Source organism: Bubalus kerabau, chromosome 15, assembly GCF_029407905.1.
Source record: "Bubalus kerabau isolate K-KA32 ecotype Philippines breed swamp buffalo chromosome 15, PCC_UOA_SB_1v2, whole genome shotgun sequence".
NCBI lineage: Eukaryota > Metazoa > Chordata > Mammalia > Artiodactyla > Bovidae > Bubalus > Bubalus kerabau.
Window position 1 is genome coordinate 25,747,907 of NC_073638.1, and position 13,988 is coordinate 25,761,894.

The window sequence follows — 13,988 nt, forward strand, 5'->3', positions numbered from 1 at the left end:
GTGTCAGCCTAGACATGGTATCAGTTTCCACTGATGATGTTAACCTTGGCCACTTGGTTATGCTGACGTATGCCAGGTTCCAGCTTGGAAAATAACCATTTGTCCCTCTCTGGTAGAATCAGAGTCACTAAATTTCTGTCCATGAGAGGACAGAACCTCTAGGTCCACCTCCTAGAGGCAGAAATCTAAAGAATTTGTGGACATATATACACACGTTGAAATCACTAGAGTAATTAATAAATATTTTGGGGGAGATACTTTGAGGCCATGCAAGTCTCCTGTTTCTCCATCAACTTTCGCTCATTAATTTTAGCATTCATGGATGGACCTCACCTGTGGCAATCACTACTATGGTGTCTGAGTGGTAATTTGCTGTTCCTCCCACTCCTTTAATTGAATTTCTCTTCCATAGAAGAGTTTTCCCTTTCTTCCTAACCATTTATTTATTCAGATATTTATTTATATTAGTATGGACTCCAATGGATGTTTATTCTTTGATTTTAATCCAATACTATCATGATTAATGTTATTGAGCAAATTGTTCCATCTTGGCCAGGGGGTGCTCTTTCTATTACAGCCGGCCCAACAAAATTAGGGAGAGCTTAAAACTAAGTTAGCAGGAAGCAGTGAAAACAGGCAAATATTGGGGGGGGAGGGTGGGGGAAAGCCAATCGAACATCATTTTTGAAACAGATTTTAGAAAAAGATAAAGAGAGGAAAAGTACATCATTGCTCAAAATAAGAACAATAATAACAAAAGATTTGGGAATCTGGCTTAATACTATATTTACAGAAACCTTTTCTAATTCCAATGAAAAGGACCATTTACATTCTTACAAGGCAGCTGGGAGGTAAGAACACACTAATAAGAGGAGGAAGATGAGATACAGAGTCAAATTCTAAGAGACTCAGATGCTCCCTGCAGACTGCAGCCTCCACTCTGTATGTTTGAATATTACTCAATTAGGATCAACATTCATTTTTTATTAATGTTCTTCTGAGACAATGGCTCTTTTATCTGTGTTTTATCTTCCAGCTACATTAAGACCAAGGACACTTTTGCAGAAGATCTAAAGGAGGAGACCCTGATGAATTGGGAGTTTAAAATACAAATGGAACTTCCTTTGTCTGTCTTGACTTGTTTTATTAACATCTGAAGGTTGATTTATAGCAGATTAGCAGGCAGGAGAGGACTGTTTGTCCAATCACTTTACTTAACACACACAATTAGAAAAAACAAACATTAAAAAACGGGCTCCCTTCTACGGGCTAATAGGTGGCACGTTCAGTTATAAAATAGTCACTTCCATCCCCAGTACGTACTGCAGTGCCAAGGACATGTGCGCCCCATCTCAGAACCACAGAAAAGCGCTGTGTACAAAACGCTGGTTTAAGGGACCTAGTTTTTCCATAAACACAATGAACGCTCCCATACAAGGATGTCTGTGGTGGAAACGGTGAAGTCAGATGGATCCAGGATCAAATCCTGTTTCCACATGAAGCTCTGTGACCTTGAGGAAGTAATTTCACCTAAGCTTCAATTTTGTCACCTACAGAAATGGAACTTTTGAAACAAATTTTGTAATGGTATCGCTATATGTGGAATTAAAAAAAAATAAATAACAGAAATGAATTTACATAGAAAACAGTAGTAGACCCAAGGATATAGATAACAAACTTGTGTTAAATGAAGGGATGACTGTGCCCAGGACCTGACAATACAAGGGTTCAATAAACACTGGGATTGTACGATAATAATGATGATTTCTCTTAAGATCCTCATTTCCTAAAACACGAGGATAAGCTGTAAGTGGGGTGACTTCAGTTACCAAATAGGAATGCCATGGAAGTAAGCAGATGGTTGCACTTCTCTATCTCTTAGGAAGGAAATGGATATATGCAAAACCATTACATCCATTAGTAATGAAAAGCTGGTCAGAATGAAGAAAAACTTATGGCATGAAGTAGACTTGTATTTGCACTTGAAATGAAGTAAGTTAGACTGCCTCGGGTTTATCTGCAGCACAATGGTCTGATAATTTTTAAAATCAAGGAATCCTAACATCCGTCCACTTGTTTTTAGGAATTCAATAAAGGTGAGTCTAACCTCTGTGAGGGGAGGAACTTGTTATGTTTTGTCCTTGGTTCCTTCTCCAGCACCTAGAAGAATGCCTGGCTCTTTTTAGAAAAAATTTATTTTCTGAAAGTATAGTTGATTTACAATGTTGTGTTAATTTCTGCTGTATAGCAAAGTGATTCAGTTATACAGATTTATGCATTTTTTAAAGATTCTTTTCCATGATGGTTTATCACAGGATATTAAATATAGTTCCCTGTGCTACACAGTAGGACCTTGTTGTTTATCCTTCTTATATGTAACAGTTTGCCTCCACTAATCCCAAACTCCCAATTCATCCCTCCCACACCCCGCTCCCCCTTGGCAATAGCAAGTCTTTTCTCTATGTCTGCGGGTCTGTTTCTGTTTTCTAGATAAGCTCATTTGTGTCATATTTTATCTTAAGATTCCACATAGAAATGATGTCGTAGGATATCTGTCTTTCTCTTTCTGACTTACTTCACTTAGTATGATCCTCTCTGGGTCCAGCCATGTTGCTGCAAATGAGAAGAATGCCTGGTTTTAATAGTCCCCGGCCTCTGTGTCTTATGCCAAAATCTGGGCCCTGTGGCTGCTGCATGCCTACTGTTGTTGCGTTTTTAAGTTCCTGCAGTTTTATCCCTCCTAAAAGCAGCCACTGCCCTATTTCCCTCCAAAAAGAAAATGCTTTTCTGCATATATGTCTTATGTTCTTAAAGGCCCCAGCTCTCTGATTCCTCATAATATTGTGGCAAAGACTTCCTCCTCTCCGCCACTGTCAATTCCTTCCTGTGGCTAAACACAGACGCTCCTCCTACAGTACAGAACATTTCGTCAGATGTTTTGGGGGCCATCAGTTCATTGGTCAAAAACATGGCATCATGAGAAAGCACAGAAAATAATACATGTTGTAAATATTTTAATTTAAAAGTAATTAGCCTCCAATTAAATAAATTAAAAAAAACCATAGAGCTGTACTTTTACTGACCAACCTCTTATGTAAAACCCAAGCCTTTTCTTTCAAGTGCTTTGAGAATCAGTGAGGTTGCTTCTTAGTAAGCATATAACTCAACTAGCAGGACACCATCCTTAAACTATGGTTCCTGGACCACAGTCTCACAGTATAAGGAAAACCTGTTAAAAATCAAATTCTCAGGCTCCCATCAAGATCTACTGAGTCAGTAACTCTCAGTGTGAGGCCCGGCCATCTGTTTCAATAAACTTCCAGGTGAGTCTGATGACTCCTGAAGTTTGAGCAGCACTGTGGTGACAGATGAGATGTACAAGTGTAGATGGGTGGCCTCTACCTGCCAACATCCGGTGCACCGTGGGCATCAACCAAGGATGTGCAGAGTGTCTGGGTGCACCAGTCACTCCAGTGAAACAGTTACTTACATTAAGATAAACACAGCATTATCAGCTGTGCCTTAATATCAGGCAACTGTCCTTTAGAGTGTCTTTGACAGATGCTGTTCATAACCACAAGATGCATCTTTTCTGAGCCATACCTAACATTCACAACTCCTAGTTATTCTGGTTCTCAGCCGGGATCTCGGAACAAGGCTTACTGTGCTACCCTACTCTGCCCGTGGCCTCCTGTTAGGAGAGACGAGAGAAGCATCCATTAGCCCGTGGGGGTGGTGCGCTCATACCTCCAGCCACACACGACTGGACCACAGAGGAGGTTGCGTACCTCGCCATGAAGCAAACCACGACACACACGGTGTGTTATTTTCCATATTTACCAACTTAATACCTGCTCCATGCAAACCAAAGAACAGCACTCTTTTCTTCTACTACTCGCTAATTTATAGCCACATGAGTATAAACCTTTTCCTGGGTTCTTTCATCATTCATAACTTTGTTCTGTCAGTAATATCTGTCATCCTTTGTAGTTCACTAAGCTCTTTCAAACCTGAGATATCTTTATTTCTAAATGGAATCTGAGATGAATTTTGATAAACATGCATTTTGTAGCTTAATAAAAAAGGGATTTTCCCCCTTAACTACCTGAATACATAAATGTTTAAAAAGTTTCTGAAACCTGCCTTTGCATCAGACATTGAAAATTCAATGTCAAAATAATATTAAAAATACACAAAACTGTAGGAAATTGTTTTAACCATGATGTGATAAATAATAAATCAGAATACAAGTTACTCTGCGATTATGGGTTTTCTCCATTCTTTAAGCTTCTCGCCTGTTCCACATCAGTGGATCGACAGCCCTTTAGTTTAACAATTATGCACAGAGGCAATCTTGTTAGGACTTGATAAAACACTGTCACTGTCTTTGTTCCTGCCATGCAAAGATGCTACAGTAAAAGCTAGAATGTACCGAGCTGCCTCCACTAAGGCAATGTGCCCAAACAAGAAAGTTAAAGCAGAGTTCCAATGGACTGAACATAAGCTGAAGGACTTGAGGGCACATGTAGGTGACATCACTCAAGTATGACTTTGTTTGTAGATGACTCTTTAATTACAGCTCAGACTAACCGTTAGCTGGTTGGGCTGGCTGGTCCACCTTGCCCCCTTTTGGAAGCTAACGCGTTTCAGGTGTGGAGTCTTTTCCCAAGAGCTGAGAGCTGCGTTTTGAGCAGTGTGTTCTCAGGCAAGGCCAGCCAGCCTGCTATCTCCTTGAGGGATATTTACCTACATATTCAGTTCAAATTTACAGTGCCTGGCTTGCGAATGAAATGCCACTTAAGAAGAGAATGCCATATCATTGTGAGAGATAAATCAAACAAGCACTTCTTATTTTAGCCCACGCTGGAAATCACACATTGCTAAAGCTGTATGTAGGTTATCGGCCCAACAGAAACACGTGCCACCCCTTTCAGCGCATTTCCCCAGCTACTACACAAACGAACCTAAAATTGCTTTCTTCCGCAGAAGTCTCCTCCCTGAAGAAACCAATTAACCCCTTTGATTCCTTTAAAGAATATGGTGACTGAAAGGCAATCGAATTGGGTGGAAAGTGTAACCTTTGAGAAGAACACTTTCAAAAGAAGGAAGATTTAGGAACAGCACCCCACCTCCACCCTGCTCCCTGGAGGTCAGAACTGTGTTTATGATACAGTCATGGGGCTGAATTTAAACCTCAGGGGAACAAGACTTGGTAACTAAGGTTGGTCTTGTGAGCAGAAGGGTTATTTACTTTTAGACTATATCGTTAACACATATCAAACTCGGAGGAATGGTGATGTCATATAGCGGCTCCCTTCTGCCGAGGGTTTCACGGAATCATCTTGCAGTGAGTCTTTACTAAGAATTGTTTTGCCGGTGGTGTTGATGGCTTTGCTCTGAATTGCTCACACCGCTGGCCTTGCAGGCGACAGCCCACACATTTAGGGGGCAGCTAGCTGAGGGTAGGAGGCTGGTGCCTAGGATTCTCAGCTGTGGATATCTACTCACAATACAGAGATGCTCCGTGTCCTTTCTTTCTTTCTTTCTTTTTTGCTTTCTAAAACTTTACTGCAACATAACTATGCTTACAGAAATATACTCATATGGGTTAATAGAATGCAACTTAATTTATCCTACACCGTTTGGACCAAAAACTTGGTACATCAGTTCAGTTCAGTTCAGTCGCTCAGTTGTGTCCAACTCTTTGCGACCCCATGAATCGCAACACGCCAGGCCTCCCTGTCCATCACCAACTCCCAGAGTTCACCCAGACCCATGTCCATCGAGTCAGTGATGCCATCCAGCCATCTCAACCTCTGTTGTCCCCTTCTCCTCCTGCCCCCAATCCCTCCCAGCATCAGAGTCTTTACCAATGAGTCAACACTTCGCATGAGGTGGCCAAAGTACTGGAGTTTCAGCTTCAGCATCATTCCCTCCAAAGAAATCCCAGGGCTGATCTCCTTCAGAATGGACTGGTTGGATCTCCTTGCAGTCCAAGGGACTCTCAAGAGTCTTCTCCAACACCACAGTTCAAAAGCATCAATTCTTCAGTGCTCAGCCTTCTTCACAGTCCAACTCTCACATCCATACATGACCACTGGAAAAACCATAGCCTTGACTAGATGGACCTTTGTTGGCAAAGTAATGTCTCTGCTTTTGAATATGCTATCTAGGTTGGTCATAACTTTTCTTCCAAGGAGTAAGCGTCTTTTAATTTCATGGCTGCAGTCACCATCTGCAGTGATTTTGGAGCCCCCAAAAATAAAGTCTGACACTGTTTCCACTGTTTCCCCATCTATTTCCCATGAAGTGATGGGACCAGATGCCATGATCTTCGTTTTCTGAATGTGTTAACCTGGTACATGGTTTGCTTCAAAAAACACAAAGGGTTTGCAATCTGGTTTTTCATCTATTACAAATGTATATAAAAGAGTCTTCATCAAATGCTGCTAAAGCTAACAGCTAGAACCTTGAGGAATTAACCTTTGGTTTGCCTCTGGAAACTAACATGTATTGCACTGTAAAAGTTTATAAAACTGGTGCAATAAAACACTGTTGTCAGGCTTCAAAGCCAGTTTACAAAGTTCAATAACTAATGGATATTGGTTGAAAAGGGTGGGAAGAGCCTATGTATACTTGTGGAAACATAAAAGGTATCCAATCTAGTTAACATTACATGTAGATTCCAAATTACTTGAACCAAGATTCAGATAAATTTTAAAATCTGAATGAACACTACCAGTCCATTGCATCTGCTGAAGTCAACAAGCAAACTCTGCATAGTAGGTGTTTTTCTGATTTATGCAAAAAAGAAAACTTTCTTCCCCATAAAGACAATCTTGATTTTTACATTTGAGCTTTGGGTCCATTTGATTTGGCCACTGTCCTAAAATATTCGCAGACCTGAGGATATGTAGTTCAGCTTGGGAGGTGGAAAAGACGCTGAAAAAGTTATTGAGGCGCCTGGTAGGCTGCAGTCCATGGGGTCGCGAAGAGTCGGACACGACTGAGCGACTTCACTTTCACTTTCATTCTGAGACCATCCTTTTCATGCAAAGAAAAAAGAAAAAACCTCTCACCATCACAACAAAACCAGTTTCCCTTCCTCTCCCCAGTCACTCTTAGAGTACCTATTGGTGCCAGGGAAGTGTTAGTCATTCAGTTGTGTCTGGCTCTTTGCGACCCTCATGGACTGTAGCCTGCTAGGCTCCTCAGTCCAAGGGATTTCCCAGGCAAAAACAGTGGAGTGGGTGGCCATTCCCTTCTCCAGGGGATCTTGCCGATGCAGGGATCAAACCTGGGTCCCCTGCATTGCAAGTAGATTCTTTATCATCTGAGGCACCAGGGAAGGCCAGGAAAGGGGCCACCAAAAACCTCTGGCTCTGTGCTCAGTAAAAAAGCCCCAGATGTGGGAGGAACAAAGGATTGCTGGCCCCCCGGCTCAGGGCCCTGCAAGCAGTAATGAGAGGACCCAGAGCCGGGCCCAGCACTGAGTCTGTTTATTGTCTGCACGTTTTCTTCTTTGCTTTCTTGATGAAACTGTCAATCTTCATAATGGTGTTAGCAATCACAGGGATGTGCTGTGAAGCGGCTTTAAAGGCATCCGATAAAGAGAAAACCTGTGCTCTCCCGGTCCTGAGCCCCTCTTTAGAGTCAGTTACCGGTGATAAGGTTGGGCATTCTGACTTGTTCGGAGGACGAGAAATTTGACTTGGCAAGTCAAACTGCCAAGGTGGCCCCTGAGCTGGCCTCCTTTTAGTCCCTCACACAGGTGAAGCTGACATCACATCACTGCCCCATTCTGGTTAGCTGCACTGACCAGAAGGGGGTGAAAATCCTTGGGCATCACATGGGGACTGGTATGTTTGGATGCCCTGATTTGAAGTCTCTCTCTTGACTCCTAGACTGGTGTTCCATGAATAACTTGTTCCTTGTGGGAATTCCTTGGTGGGCCAGTGGTTAGAACTCTGCATTTTCACTGCCATGGCCTGGGTTCAGTCCCTGGTCGGGGCACTAAGATTCTGCAAGCTATGAGGCGTGAACACACACACACACACACACACACACACACGAGACAGAGAGAGAGAAAGAAAACAGAATATCCCCACACATGACTGAGCATCATGGTGTGACATCAGCAGGCCGACTAAGCACCTTCAACATGCTGGCACGCAAGCAAATCCAAACTAACCTGGTGCCCACGCTGTGCTCCTGGATGGCAGGACAGGGACCCCGAGTGGTCAATGAGAACGGCCCAGCTGCATAAATTCCCCCTAGCCACTGTCAGAAACAACCCGCAGACCTGAGCGCCTGGCGTTCCTTCCCAGAGCAACTCTGTACCAGCAGCCTTCTCCGGCCAAGTGGGCAAACCATCAAACTGCAGCCTGCTTCAATGCCTCCTTTGTCGACCCTCCATTTCCGTTATTCAGGTCTCCTAAACTGCAAACCATTCAAGGGCACAGTGAGGTTGGTGCTCCCAATTAGTTATTCTTGAAAACCAGGAGCCGTATTACACATTCAGAAAGGAAAACTGCTTAGTACATACTCTGTGGGGGCCTCCGAACGGCAGGTGATTCCACACGCCATATGCGATGCAACATCTACAGGAGCTGGGGGGGAGCAGGGAGCAGAGCTCGAGCCTCCACTCTGACTCCCAACCACAGAAGCCAAGAAATTCAGGTTCAGAATTGCAAAGTAGTGTGAATTTCACACACAGTAATACCCATCGAGTCACGTGACTGAAAGCATCTGTCACCTGCCCGGCCTGCTTGCCCTCTGCGTGGTGGAAGTGCGCACGCACGCTGACACAGCTGGATAGGGGCCCCCGGAAGGGAAGCTGCGTCCCTCTGGATTTTATGAGGCTTTTAAGGAATAACTTCTCTGCTCGAGTATCTTAGAAAGAGTTGACTGCACCAAAATAGGCCATTTGTCAGGCAGTTATGTGCTGTATTTTTCCTGCTGGAAATTATGCCTTCTGCAAGGAAGGTTTAGGTGACGCAGGATTTGTGTAAAACTGTGCGGTAGTCAGCTCCCACGATTTCCTTCTCAAATACATCCCAAAAGGGACATGCATTTAAGCAGCACAGCAGGCCAGTGTGACCAAAATGACAGTGCTCTTTCCAATTTATACTTCTAGAAGAGAATAAGCAGACACACAATAACAAAAGCCTTTAGTCTAGATTTCATATCAGACACTTTGATGAATAGTAACCTAAAGGGCAACATATTTATAAGTTTTAAGTCTCTCTTGCAACACAAACTGTCCTGATTTATCCCTGTGATAAAGGCAGTTCTGAGAGCTACTTTACTGTATTTATTATTTTACAGAGGGGGGAAAATGTTGATTCAGCCCTCAATCTGCCACTGTTGGAGTTATAAACGTTGGTAAGAGACCAGTGCTGATGTCTATAAATATTAATCTCTTCTCCATAAGTTCTCGGCAGCCCCCTCCCCTTTTCTTCCAGAACGTTTCCCCCTTATTCTCGCTGCATCTACAGGATTTGCTTTATTGGCTTAAACCTTAAAAGGACTGGAAAGGGTAGGCTCTTTGAAGCCCATTACTGACTGGGTAGGTGATGGCCCCGTATAGCTCCAATTCAATGTTTATTTAAAAGAAAGCTCTGTGGACAAATGTCGATACCTCTTTTATGAACTGATAAACAGGCACTCTTATCTGTCTGTATATTCTTCCGACTCTCACCTCTACTCCCAATAAAAACTTCAATATGGAGTACAATCTAAGATGATTAAGTTCCTATATTTAAGATAGAATCCTCCTTACTCGGATCCTAGAATTGAAAAACACACACACACACAAAACACTCCCACTTTCTCTAAAATCCATTTTCTTGGTTTAAGGCAGTTAATAAATCATTTTGGGGACACACCTCAAGTCGTGGCTTCCTTCAGCTACCTGTGAACCATGGGGAGTTTATTCATTAGCAGGTACAAAAAAACATCTGAATACAACCGACAGTCTGTGTTTTTCTACAGTGTCAAAGTGAACTGTCCATTAGCATTTGTGAGAAACGACCAAGTCACCAAAGGGTATTAAGCCAGCCAAGATGAGGGACAGAGGCTTAGGGACTGATGTGTTAATTCCCTGTCCTGGATTATACACCAGAGACAGGTCCTTAACAGAGCTTCATCTTTACTGGGCTAAGCACCAGGTTAGAAATGGATGCCTTCCCAGGAAGTAAAGGGCCAAGATATATAATTATAGCCATTGCCAAATTATTAAATTGAAGCTCTTCTACATATAAGATCTAGGGCTAGCTACAGTCAACTACTTACTCTACACTGCTGTATATTTGTACCCATTATAGGTGAACACGAGTTATAAATTATTTCTATTCAAAGAAGTACTTTTTGGAGATGGAGACTCTTAAAAGAGAAGACTCTACAATACAAAGACTAAGGATTTTCAAGGCAGTTTTCAGAAGTTTCACTAATACCATTCTTGGCTAAATTAGAAAAATGCTTGGCATAAACACTCTATGTGCTGGTTGAATTGGCTGCCAAAGATCCACTGAGATGTGGTATTCCATGTGGATATGCATCTTTAATTAGTCTCAATAGATTTTATATGTATTCAACATTAATCTATACCACCTGTCCCAGACTAAAGGCATGAAAATGGTTCTTCCTAACCACTCTTCCACAAAAAATTATTCTGTTCCTTTTTCCAATAACTTCTGAAGGCTCTCTGGAAGGTCTTAAATGTTGGTTTAACATTACATCTTCTATTATAGTTTTTTTTTGTTTTTTGTGTTTTTTGGAAATTGCAAAGACTATTGCCCTATGATTTTGTTAAAGGCAAAGGAAAGCAGTTCAGAGATGTGTTATTAAAATCCTGACCTGAGACCATAGTCTCACACCTGCATTTTAATTGTACTCAGTGCATTTCTCACTTCTATTAAGCCTCCTAGCCAAGGGATTATAGTCAGCTGCAACATGTCTTCAACTGTTCTATCTCAGCTCAGAAATCGGTTTATTTGAGCTCAAGCGCTATAAACAGAATTTTTGTTTCCTGTCAAACAGTTCACTAGGGTTTCAGGTTTACTCAGGTGTACATAAATAGCTGGTGCTCCTATTTTAACATGCAAAAAACAAAAACAAGCAATTAATTTAAAAGTCACTAAGAACTACTGGATTGTCCAAAAAAGTTCCTTTGGGTTTTCCCTGTAAGCCATGGAAAAACAAAAATGAATTTTTTGGCCAACTCAATAAATGAAACTTATTAACTAGATTGTGATGAACGTAACCTCAAAAGAAGAAAATCTTAACCCCTCCAGAATTCCACAGAGTTTAAGCTTTCAACAGGATCCGACGTGAACTGTTTCAGGGGGACAGATTCCACAATATTCAGGAATCATTCAGTAACTGTTTTTCAGAAGAGACTCAAAACAAGAATATTCCTATGACCAAACACTTTAGAAGCCACCTATTCTGACTGAGCTTTATTTCTGGGAGAAAGAAAAAACCATCCCAAAGTTTATACAATGGAAAAGCAGACAGAGAAGACAACTTTAACTTCTGCTCATCGCTAAGCAGGTCAGAGGCCTTCATTTCGGGGCAGTAGGGTCACGACAGCCCTGGAAGATAAACCGCTACTATGCTCGCCTGTTTCCTTGAAAAGTGCTCAGCTGTCCCCTTGTGAACACACAGTAGCTCTCCTGGCCAGATACTGGAAGCTGTATTTCCGGTCTGACATGAAGGCCAGAGAAGGAAACTGTTTCGTTGTAGTAAGTCACCTCCTTTATGACCATAAGTGGTCCCCAACCTTTTGGGCACCAGGGGCTGGTTTTGTGGAAGACAATTTTTCCACAAACCACGGGTGGGGGGATGGTTTCAGGATGATTCACGCGCGTTACACTTACCATGCACTTTATTTCCAGTATTATTACGTTATGATATATAATGAAATAATTTATACAGTTCACCATAATGCAGAATCAGATCATCAGACATTAGATTCTCCTAAGGAGCCCACAGCCTAGGTCCTTCACATGCACAGTTGACAGTAGGGCTCAGGCTGCTATGAGAATCTAGTGCTGCTGCTGATCTGACAGGTAACGGGAGCGATGGGGAGTGGCTGTAAATACAGACGGAGCTTTGCTCACTCCTCTGCCACTCACCTCCTCCTGTGTGGCCCTGTTCCTAACAGCCACGGATCTGTAGCGGTCTGTGGCCCAGGGGTTGGAGACCTCTGCTCTAAAAGGTCCAAATGGCTCTCTCCAGGCTAGATGTCAGCACACGTGCATGTGTGCTCAGCTGCTCAGCTGCATCTGGCTCTTTGCGACCCCACGGACTGTAGCCCTCCAGGCGCCTATGTCCACGGGACTTCCCAGGCGAGAATACTGGAGTGGGTTGCCATTTCCTCCTCCAGTGGATCTTCCTGACCCAGGAATGGAACCCATGTCACCTGCATTTCAGGCCGATTCTTTACTGCTTTACTAGCCACCAGGGAAGGCCTAGATGTCAGAATACACAAAATATCAAATCACAAAGTAAAAGCCCACAAAACTTGGCCTGACCACAACCATCAGGCTTGAAACATCATCGCTGTCTGTCTATACCTCCACGCTGGTTTATCATTTTGCTATCACATTAATTTTAGAAACTCCTCTTAAATGTTCCTCATTAACTGAACACATTATTCAATTCTGTGCTAAATTTCAAAATAGCTCTTTTAACTAGAAATGAGAAAGAAGAAGTCATAGCAGATATCAGCTTGATAATTAAATGAGTTCACCCATGTTTCAAAGAGAGAGGAGAAAAACACGAAACCCACTGATCTTTGTTACTAGAAGCATCCTGATTATCACAGATTTAACCAAAGAACTAGGTACCTTAAATGCCAGATACAAAAATAAATTGTGTTGGGTTTTTAATTAAGTCTTTATCTTTGTGTTAAAAAAAAAAAATTTCAGGCCTGAGGCTTTAGATTGTCATTTTACACAGAAGTAAATGGTAAATGCCTTTCTACATGTGAAGCCATTAGATATAATTATGCAATGGGTAAAGCATGTATCACGCTATAAATGTCATTTGGTTTTACAGTTATAAACTCATCAACATTTATCAAAACATCGCCTGGAGAAAGAAGGAGATGGCTAGAGCTAGTGACAAATTTAATGCCATCTTTGAAAGTACATGACAAAGAAGTGTCACTAAAAAACATACAGCTGACGTATTGAAGTGGTGATCTTCATACCCATTTAAAAGAAATTCCGTTCTCTCCAGAACAGTCTCCTGATCACAGTACATTTCAGTGGGGTTTCAAGGCCTATTTTCCTCCCTGGAAAATCATTCCCCCTGCCCCAGGCTCCTAAACATCGCCATCGGATGTGTGCAACCCTGGCCAACTTCTGCAGGTAGAGGAACATGTGAGTTCATCTCGATGAGCTTGCGGGTTTGATTTCAATTGCTCATTTAACCACGAACCTTAGTGCTTCTTAGTTAGTAATCTCTTAATGGAGTTGTGTTCAGACGGAAACCCAGGGACTATTCCTGCCAAGTTCTCTGTAGACGGCTGGGGCTCGTTTCCTATTTCTTGCTCTGAATCATGCCACGGCCCAGGTGCTTAAGCACGGGCGCCAGCTCGGCTCGCACACTGGGTTAACAGTCCTCCTTTCTGAGTGCCATTTCACTCTCCCCATCAATCCGGTAGTTATCACCCAGGGAGACTTGTCCCTTGAAAAACAAAATGGCTGGGCTTAAAAGAGTGTCCTCTCCCCTTGTCTCCATTTCCATTTCACACAAACTTGTTAATATGAAATCTTGACAGTGGGCCAGGGTAATAATGCTACAGGCAATGTTTCTGTCCTTTATAGCTCGGTGCCTGAAAACTGGGGGGTGGCTGGGTGGCGGATGACAACAAAGCAACAAAAGCTGGGGGAACAATAACTAGCTCTTGGACTGGTACAGAAAGGAAGTAAGCAGATCCCTCTGAAGAGATGTTGATGTGTACAGTCCTCACGCCGTTA

At 42.5% G+C, this 13,988-nt stretch overlaps 1 protein-coding gene and 1 long non-coding RNA gene across 14 annotated transcripts in view; both read right to left on the reverse strand.

Annotated features, from left to right (window-relative positions):
• CADM1 (cell adhesion molecule 1) overlaps nucleotides 1-13,988 on the reverse strand; it is a 261,293-nt gene that overhangs the window by 94,393 nt on the left and 152,912 nt on the right. For 12 of the 13 annotated variants that reach the window (XM_055548143.1, XM_055548139.1, XM_055548138.1 and 9 more), the window contains exon 1: nucleotides 8,546-8,615. The exons of the other annotated variant lie outside the window; for it this stretch is intronic. In XM_055548143.1, coding sequence (XP_055404118.1) covers nucleotides 8,546-8,600 — 55 coding nt within the window. In that variant the 5' untranslated portion in view covers nucleotides 8,601-8,615. Of the gene's footprint in view, nucleotides 1-8,545; nucleotides 8,616-13,988 lie in introns of those variants that run through there. 13 annotated transcript variants of the gene reach the window in all.
• LOC129628664 (uncharacterized) lies at nucleotides 6,786-8,531 on the reverse strand. Its single transcript, XR_008702871.1, has 2 exons — nucleotides 8,192-8,531; nucleotides 6,786-7,044 (listed from the first exon to the last, which is right to left on the reverse strand). It is a non-coding gene; the product is annotated as an uncharacterized LOC129628664 (long non-coding RNA).